Source organism: Melospiza melodia, chromosome 7 (assembly GCF_035770615.1).
Source record: "Melospiza melodia melodia isolate bMelMel2 chromosome 7, bMelMel2.pri, whole genome shotgun sequence".
NCBI lineage: Eukaryota > Metazoa > Chordata > Aves > Passeriformes > Passerellidae > Melospiza > Melospiza melodia.
The window spans coordinates 28,748,587-28,757,897 of record NC_086200.1 but is presented as its reverse complement, the minus strand read 5'-3'; the positions used below and the strand labels follow the sequence as shown (position 1 = coordinate 28,757,897).

The 9,311-nt window shown below is 56.8% G+C and overlaps 1 protein-coding gene across 2 annotated transcripts; it reads right to left on the bottom strand.

Annotated features, from left to right (window-relative positions):
- Positions 1–359: 359 nt before the first annotated feature.
- TLE5 (TLE family member 5, transcriptional modulator) lies at positions 360–8,116 on the bottom strand. 2 transcript variants are annotated; one of them, XM_063160966.1, is made up of 7 exons: positions 8,008–8,116; positions 7,603–7,700; positions 6,149–6,212; positions 4,045–4,089; positions 2,859–2,921; positions 1,352–1,426; positions 360–618 (listed from the first exon to the last, which is right to left on the bottom strand). In XM_063160966.1, the coding sequence occupies exons 1-7, from the start codon at positions 8,032–8,034 to the stop codon at positions 397–399; spliced, it is 594 nt and encodes a 197-aa protein (XP_063017036.1). In that variant the 5' UTR covers positions 8,035–8,116; the 3' UTR covers positions 360–396. The 2 variants fall into 2 exon arrangements, with proteins under 2 accessions (XP_063017036.1, XP_063017037.1); XM_063160967.1 differs by having other exon boundaries at positions 360–615.
- Positions 8,117–9,311: the final 1,195 nt, after the last annotated feature.

Here is a 9,311-nt window from a genome sequence, read left to right as displayed (position 1 = left end):
GATGGGGCCACATGGCACCGAGGGACAGCCAGGGGGCAAAGTGGCCCCGGAGCAGGCAGAGTCTGCTCTGTGAGGAGGAGGAGGAGGAGGAGGAGGAGGAGGAGGGCCAGGGAAGGCAGGCTGGGCACAGGGACAGCACGATTGGCCACACGGGTAACGCTATGGCGCTTTGCATCGCTGTGCAGCAGCCGGGGGCGGCGCTGGGGACAGCCCCAGGCGCTGCCACCCGCCCTTGGGGACGGGCCTTGGCCAGCTGCCACCCAGCGCGGGTCACCAGGGCCCTGCTGCACAGCGAGCAGAGAGAGATACTGCATTTTGCACTAACCCGCCCCTCCCTCCCACCCTCCTCCCTCCCTCCCCCAGCCCAGCCCCTTCCCCCGGCCCCACGGGCGCTCTCTAATCCGATTTCTCGCCGTCATCATCTTGGTGGGCGTCCCCATCGTGGCCGTTCTTGTCCTCCTTGGAGAGGTGAGCCTGAGAGCCCAGGGCTGACAGCGACAGGAGCCCGGTGCCAGCGCTGACAGCGGGCAGAGAGGGAGGCTGGAGCCCCACGGGCAGCGGGGTCAGGGGCAGAGCGAGGGCTTGGAGCTGGGACAGCTGGTGAGCCTGGAGCTGCTGCTGTAGGGAACCATGGACAGACACACAGACACAACGGGGGTTTGTCATTCTGAGTGCACTTGGTTAAAGCAGGGGTTTAAACAAGCTTGAAGCTCTTTTCCCACCTAGCCCTGAAGTGCTGCTGCTGTAGGGAAGGATGGACAGACACACAGACAGGACAGGGGGTTTGTCATTTTGAGTGCACTCGGGTTTAAACAAGCTTGAAGCTCTTTTCCCACCCAACCCTGAGGTGCTGCTGTAGGGAATGATGGACAGACACACAGACACAATGGGGACATTGTCATTTTGAGTGCACTTGGTTAAAGCAGGGGTTTAAATAAGCTTGAAGCTCCTTTCCCACTCAACCTGAGGTTCTCAGTCCTGCTGCTGTGACAGCCTCAAGGGCAGACTCAACACTGTGTCCCCAGCAGGACACACAGCCCCTACCCCACAGGACATCTGGCCCCAGGCTCTGGCACGTCCCAAGGCTGCAGATAAAGCCCTCAGCCACAACTCTGACCAAGAGCAGATGGTGTTTTCATGCCGAGTGCCTGCTCTGGTCCTGCTCAAAACCAAAGCTCCTCTGCTGGGGCAGAGCAGGGATCCCTGCACACACCACCAGGCTGCCACCAGCCCTGTGCCAGCCCAGCCTTGCAGCCTCAGCACCAGAGCAGGGTGCCCTGATGTCCCCAGGTGAAGAATTCACATCCCAGAGGCCAGAATTCCCTCCCAGCCCAACCCAACCCTCACGTACACGGATGATGGAGTTCAGTTCTGGTGCTGTGACCTGCTTAGCTCGTTCAATGGCTCCCAAGACTTGCTGCTGATGCTGCCAAGGAAAAAACAGGGAGAAGAATTTGGGGTCACTTGGAGTGCTACAGGGAAGCAGAACAGGGATCAAGTCCACACAGTCAGGCTGGTTACACCTGCACACACCCAGACAAGGAAACACCTTTGTCTCATCCTCTTCCTCACCACAGGGTCAAACAGGTTCCCTCTTATCCCCACCCTTGTCCTGCTCTCCACACACCCACAGATCCTTGGCCAGAAAGCTCCAGGGTGGGCAGTGCCTCATCCTGCCACCCTTCACCTACACAAAACAAGCCCTAAGAATCAGAATCCCTTGTGAAACTCCTTGAGACACATCCTGGATACCAACTTCAGCAGCAGCTGGATGTTCCAAATACAGGCAGAAAAAAATGGATGGATCATATAATTCAAAATAAATAAAGGAGAACTGTACTTGCTCCTTGTAAAGCATGAGGTTTCTGAAACACCAGGACTGCCCACTGCACTTCAGCAAGGGGATTTTTCATTTTGGCAGCAGGACAGGGTTAAGGATTGCATTAAGATGCACAAGATTTAGCTGGGGCTTAGTTATTAGGCAATCCTGATCTGATCAGCAAGAGACTTTGTCTGTCCTAAGAACAGGTGGGTGGGAAAAGCAGAACCTGTGCCCCAAGCCCAGCACTGAGCCCAGGCAAGAACCCTCCAACCCCCAAAGGGCCAGGAGAGCTGCTCAGGGCTCAGCCTCCGTGGGGAGACAGAAAATGCAGCTCTGGAAGTGCTTAATCCTCCCCTGCCTCAGACACAGACTCCCAAGCACCCCCTCCCCCAATTAATTTCTCAGGGGAGTGGGAGGAGCCCATCAGCTGCATTAATTAATGAGGCAGAGGAACCAGATCTCAAAGAGGATGAGAGGAGGTATCCTCCATATGGAGGTATTTTTTTTTTAAGTGTCCTTCTCCCACAATTACCACCCAAAGCTGCCACTGCTGACGTGGCTGATGGAGAGAGCAGGAGCAGCTTGGTCCCACAAAAGGGAACTGGAGTTCAGGATACTGAAAATTTTACACTTTCTGTGCTGACAGACTCTGACCCCACTGCATTTGACCTGAGAGTGTGGAGAAACCTTCCAAAATTGATTGATAACACTGAGATTATGGGTGTGTAGTTTGATTAGAAGTGTGGAATATCACAGGGTAGAAAACTTAAGAGTTTAGAGATTTAGAATATAAAACTCTAGAATAAAAATACAACTTTAGAATATAAAACTTCAGAATATAAATAGAGCAAGACAGAAGTTTTAGGGTGGATTAACAGAGCACCACACAGTGCTCCAGGAGCCAACACTGCCCTGAAGGGCTGGGCTGAGGGCAAGCAAGGGTTTGCCAGCCCAGGGGTGCCTGTGCTGCAGGGCTGTGACACTGCAGAGGGACAGCAGCCTCCATGCCAACACACCCCCCAAACTGGGGACTCACCTCTTGTGAAAGGTAGGGCAGAACCTGTGCACAAATCCCATTTAGCCTCTTGACAATTTCAGCCTAAAAGGTGGGAGAAACGGAAAGGAAAAGTGAGAGAGATCAGGATTGAGCAGGCACAGCATCAGCTGCCTCACCTTCCCTCCTCCTCTGTGACAAAACCCACCCTCCTGGCAGCACCCTGGTGCCATGGGGATCCCCTTGCCCCCCTGAGGCTCCTCCCTGCATGGTTAAATGAAGGGATGCTGCTGACTGCACAGAGCAAGGTTTCATTATTCCTCTTCCTCTTCAGGTCCCCAACATTTACTTAATAAATTGGGAGCAACCAGAGAGCAGAGTTCCTGCAGAGCCAGGTGGGGATGTGCTGAATTACATCTGCCATGTGGACAGACAGACACACTCATGGCTGTTCAGCCTCCTCAGGACCCTCACAGCAGCACAGGCACCTTCTGGGCTGTTAAATGTTTTTTTCTCTAAATAGTGAAGCTTTCAGTTCTTTACAAATCACTTTCTAAAGGACTCAAAACAGAGTCAAAGGCTATAGGTACACACCAAAACCAGCTGAGGGGACCCCAAGAGCAGCACAGGGAAGAGATCAGGCTGGGAGATGTTTGTGGGAGGATTTGTGGCTCAGATTCTTCTCCAAGATCCAGGTTTTCCCAGGGAAGCCAGTCTCATGGGCTTAGCAACAAGGGCAATGGGATCAGAAGCACCAAGTGCCTTTGTGAGGAACAGAACTGTGCTAAGAGGCTTAAACTGAGCCAGGACTTTGTGGCTGGAGCTGAAGCCAGATAGAGACAGGCTCAGAGGAGGCTCATGTTGTTAACACCACAGGTAATTAGTCACTGGGGATAATTAACAACTTAACCACCACTGAGGGTAATGAGCAAACTTATCCATCCAGGCTGCCACAGAGTCTCCAAGCTGAAGCTCCAGACCCTTCCTGGTGCTCAAATACCTGTTCAGGTTCTGGGGAGAACCACAGGGTGCCCAGAGCCCAGGATGGGATCCCATTGTGATCCTGAGATGTGGGGGGCCCTGCATCTCAAAGGCAGCTCTGGCATTTTACAGGCTGATGGCATTTCTAGCTCCTGAAAGGCAGCTGAAGTGACAGAGGGAAGCTCAGAGCAGACAGCCCACCTTCCCCAGGAACTGCAGCACTTGGAGATGCTTTTACCCCCCCTACCTGTTTGTGCATTTCAATATTCAGCCCGTAGGACATCTCATAGTACTGCAGAGCAGGAGAAAAGAGAACAAAATGAATTTTAAGTACTGGGAACCACCACTGAATCCCTGGCAGGGTTTTCTACAAAGGGGAGCAGAGGCAAGCCCCAGGAAACAAAGGCAAGCACAGAGACCCCCTCCAGGTGCTCCCTGCCCACCCTGCTCCAGACTGGAGTTTTGCCCCACAGGATTCCCCTCACAGACACTTTTCCACAGTCTGCACCGAGGTGAGAGTGAGTGATGCTGCATCAAACCTGGGAAAAGGCTCAGGGCTCCAGACTCCCCTAAGCACAGCCAGGAGAGAGAGAGGCAGCCTGGCTCTGCGAGCTCTGCCTGGCCAAGGTCCTAAAGCCCACATGACTCCTTCAGCAGCAAATGGGAGAGATCACAACTGGACTTCAGCTAGCAAGTAACACATCCAGCTGCACACAGCTCCAGCTGTTTAGGAAGGAGTTATGTGGAAACCTCCCCCCTCCACACACAAAAACAATCCACCCAGAAAACCCCTGCACAGCAGCAACAGGCAGCTACAGACAATCTACTGGCACAAGCAGCTAATTCCTGACCCCTGGAAGAAGCTGTTAGCAAGCTGATGTTTTGAGAGTTTAGAAACCTCCTCCTGCAGCCTGCCATCCTGATTCTTGCAAAGGGAAAAAAGGAACAATCCACATCTGTGCTCATTTAGCTGAAGATCACCGGCACCCTGGTACGGGCGACGGGGCCCGGCTCGGTATCAGGATGATCTCAGCCTGCTGCAGGCTCTCGAGGCTTCTTTGCATTCTGAAGACCGAGCAGGAAGCAGGAGCCCGTCCCCCAAGCTGCCAATTGTGACTTTATTCAAAAAAAAAAAAACCAGAGCAGCTGTGGCAGCTTTGCACATTCACAGGAGCCCTCCCCGTGCTGGGGAGCGGCAGCAGGAGCTGCTGTGCCTGCAGAGCCTCCAGCACTGCACCACGAGCAGCAGCCCTTCCCTCTGCTGCTGACAGCAACCTGAATCAATTCTGGCGACTGCCAGCATTAAGGGGGGAAAAAAAAAAATAAAAATAAATTTTAAAAAATGTATCTTGGCCACTGCTGGAGATGAGGGTTTCCGTGCAGACTGCACAGGAAGCAATTGTTTACCAGTGAGAACGGGGCAGGCATCCCCATGAGCACACCAGGAAAGCTGTGAGCTCTTCTCCTTGTCCCCAGCCCCAAGCACACCTTGCTCCCCAAGCCTCAGAGTCTGGCCACAACAGCAGAGAAGGGGCCAGCTAGCTTCCCTTATTTCTGCCTTTTTTAAGTCTTAACTCTGCTCTGAAGAGCTGCTCTATTAATTTCAACATCTTATCTCTTCTTTCCAGGGCAGGTGCTGCAGCTGGCAAGCAGGAACCAGCTCATCTTCATGGACAGTACTGCAGCCTCCTACCATTAACTCCATGACAGGAAAGGAAGAGACCACAGCCCTGCCTGGCTGTGCCACAAGGGCTCCTGAGGCATTACCTGGCAGGCAAAAGCCTCACCCTGCTCACCAGAACGTGGCTGTTTGCTTGGAAAGCCACAGCCAAGCCTGCTGCCCACACGTGGCACCATTCCTCATGCCTGGGACGCACGTGCCAGCACTCAGCACCACGGCTCAGCAAGGCTGTGGGGTCACCACAAGGTGCACGGGGCACAGAAGTTGATTTCTGCTTCAAACTCACAGCTGGCTTGTGGGGTTTTCCAGTTTCACGACTTCTTAGAGTATTGTTTTATCTCCCACCAGGTGTTTTATCCCCAAACACCTGCACTGGCCACGACCTTCCCAGAGTCCCCAAACTCCTGCACACCAGCACCTTGCATCACCTCCTCAGGTGTGTAAGAGCTGTCACTTCCTTTGAGCCAAGCACCCACCAAGCAATCCATCAAAAAACTCCCTCCCACCGTGCATTTCAACAACCCCCTGCATGCAGCCAACACAAAACAACCCCATTTTCAGAAAAGAGCCAATTCCAGCCCTGCTGAGAGCCCTGGAGCTCTGGCACAGCCCAGGCACAGGCACCTGCTGGTGTTGCCACCCACACACTCTGCTCTGGGCTGCTCCTTACCATGACGTAGTGACGCTGCATCTCCGATTTCTCGCTGGCTAGTTTGTCACATTCCAACTTCAAGCTGAAAAGCCAGAAAACAGTAAGGAAAAAACCACAAACAGGAGGTGAGAGAGTTGATCTCCACAGAGCAGCTGCTTCCTGCACGGCCTCATCCCGGCCAGGCTGGATTCTTGGATATCATTATCTGGATTTTTCAAGGGGCGGCCAGAGCAGAGCCCAGACAGGCTGTGGTGACCACACAGAGCCTTGCTCCCACTTTCTCAGCACACACTCAGGAAAAGGACACAAGGCTATCCCCCAGCAGAGCACTGACCTCCCTGCAGGCAAATCCATTCCACAGGAAGCTGGGGAGAAGCAGAGTTGGCTGCCCAGGGAGGGGTTTGCCTTTCCTCAACAGCTCGCTGGCAGCTGGGGACAGATTCTGGCACAGAACCTGTCTGCAGCACTCAAGAGATGTTCCAATACAACATCAAAACCAAAGCCAGACCCACTTCTGGATGGATGGGGGTGGTAGGGGAGGGGGGGGAGGCCCAAGTGCAGCACATCCCTCCAGAAGCAAGGATTTTTTTTTCCTCTCTCCTAGATTCTTCACACCCTTCAGAGAAAGTGCCGCTGCTCCCAGTGTTTTATGAGACTCCAACTCACCAGCCGAGCAACTGCAGCCAGCATGTGCTGTGGTTTTATGTTTCAAACAAGAAACAGCTTCACCTACACAAAACCTGCTCCTTCTTGAGCAGATTAAGTCCAAGGGGGTGGAGCGGCACGGGGGGAAAGCTTCCCTTTCAGCAGGAACCCCTTCTCCCCTGCTGGCACTGCCAAGGCACAGAGACACAAGGAAATGGCCACTTCCCAGCAGTTTTTCTGCCTGCTCCTGCCAAAATGACACCACCACAAACTCACAGGCAGAGCCCGGGCTGGGGGACATTGCAGCCACATGGCACCAATGCACACACCAAAATCAGCACCAGGCTGTGGCAGAGGGCATCACCCAGATAATTTAAACCAAAGGGCTTCGTGGTTATGTCAGACACACACACAGGCAAAGCAACAGATTGTCTCAAGCCAGCTTTTGGGTCAGCAACATTATTTCCACACACATTCACAGAAAAGTAGATGCTTTTGGATTGTAAGTGCTCCCTGCAGCATTTGCAGTCCAGGAATGGCAGCCAGAGAGAAAAACTGAGGAAAACTCCCAGCAAGAGGCAGGAGGCCTGGCGAGTGTCTGTGCAGTCCTGGCTGAGCAGCACTTGGAGGAAAGACCTTGGCTGGGGAAGGGAATGGGCGTTCTCCTCGCCGGGCTCCCATGTGGACACCACCAACGCCAAAGCTGTCCCAAGCTACACCACCGGCTCCCCTTCCCCAAATCCTCACCCGGTCCCGGGAGCGAAGCAAAGAGCGGAAGAACCGGAGCGATTCCCGTGCACCGGGACGGCCCCGTGGGCAGCACGTACCTGTGGTACTGGGCCTGCAGCAGCTGGAACTCGTCCTTGATGCGGTCGCACGAGTCGGAGGTCGTGAACTTCAGCTGCTGAGGCAGGTGAGAGGAGCCCTTGAACAACAGGAGACAGCGCTGGGGCCGGAGCCGGCGCCCGCCGGGCCCCGAGCCCGCCCCGCTCTCGCCGCCCCGGGGCCCGAGCCCCCGCCGGGGGGCAGCGCCCGTGCCCGGGACGCGCCCAAGGTCACCCGCGGGGCCCCTTCCCCGCCTGCCGCCGCCCCTCGGCACCGGCGGCGGGAGGCGCTCGATCCCCCGGAGCCCGCGGGGCCGAGGGAGGCCGGGCAGCCCCCGGGCAGCCCCCGCGGCCCCGCCGGCGCCCGGCCCCGCCCCGCGGCCGCTCCGGCCCCGGGCCGCGCCGTACCGAGTGCCGGCTTTGTGGAAACATCATGTCAGGTTGCGGCTCGGTCCCCTCACGGAGCGGCCCGCTGCCGCCTGCCGCCCCCGCCGCGGCTCCCCGCGCCGCCGCCGCCTTTGTCCGCGCCGGGTCCGGCCGCCCCGGCCCCGCGGCCGCCCCGCCCCGGCCGCGCCGCTCGCCCCGCGCCGCTCCCGCCGCCGGCGCCTATTGTCTAATGGCGGCTGCGGCTCCGGCTCCGTCCTGCGGCTGCTCGGCACCACCTGCCGCCGCCGCCGCCTCCCCGGCCCGGGCGGGCCCACGGCCGCGCCCGCCCCCGCCGGTCCCCGCCCCCGCCAAGCGGCGCCGCCGGCCGCGAGCACCGGGCTGGGCCCCGCTCCGTGCCCCGCTCCGTGCCCGCACCGTGGCGGGGCATGGGGGATCCGGCCCCGTGGTCGGCACGGGCCTTGCCCCGCCGGGCTTTGCTCCCCTCAGCCTCCGGTGCGCGGCCCGCCGGATGTCCCTGCCCGAGCCTCCCGACCCCTCCGGTATCCCTGCCCGAGCTCCCGGCCCTTCCGAGCCCAGGATCCGCTGGGTGTCCCTGCCCGAGCCCCCGGTCCCTCCGGTATCCCTGCCCGAGCTCCTGGCCCTTCCGAGCCCAGGATCCGCTGGGTGTCCCTGCCCGAGCCCCCGGTCCCTCCGGTGTCCCTGCCCGAGCCCCTCAGAGCCCAGGGCTCGCCTGGCCTGAGGCGCATCCGGAGCCCCGGAGCGGCCCTTGCCGGGCACTGAGCTCCTCGCCCTTCCCCAAGCAGAACAGGCATTTTTTAACGCAGAGTTGCGTTTTGCTTTATTTCAGCGTTGCCCTTGGCTAAGCGTGAGGGAAGGCAAAGGAGAAAGGTAATTCGCCTACAAGTGGCCTCCAGAGAAAGCTCTGATCTCCAAACAATGCGATATTCTGCTCTGGATGCAAACTTTGGTCCTGAACCTGCTGCCTTGAGCAGACCCTGCAGTTCGTGTCCTGTGGGATCGATTGCATCCCCCCAGAGAGCAGTGGGGTGGGGAATTCAGCCACAGGCTTTATTTCTGGAAGGATTTTGTTGCCATGGGGCCACTTGCAAAGCCACACTCACAAATGTGCCCGTGCTGGGGTAAGATCAGGTCCTTGGAAGCCATTCGGGCAGGAGCACGGTTGGTACATGTGAGCACACAGGGAGCTTTCATAAATTTTGGATGTTGTTCCATGTCTATCTTTAAAAATCAGTACATTTTCTGATTAAAAATAAAACCCTACACGTCATGACTCCAGCAATGTGGGCTGGCCTGTTGTGGTATTT

Excerpts from the sequence above, each read along its gene's own strand:
- TLE5 (XM_063160966.1), bottom strand. The coding sequence starts at position 8,034 with ATGATGTTTCCACAAAGCCGGCACTCG. Across the intron at positions 4,090-6,148 it reads TGCAGCGTCACTACGTCATG|TACTATGAGATGTCCTACGG; the intron begins GTAAGGAGCAGC and ends CCTGCTCTGCAG. Across the intron at positions 2,922-4,044 it reads ATATTGAAATGCACAAACAG|GCTGAAATTGTCAAGAGGCT; the intron begins GTAGGGGGGGTA and ends CCCACCTTTTAG.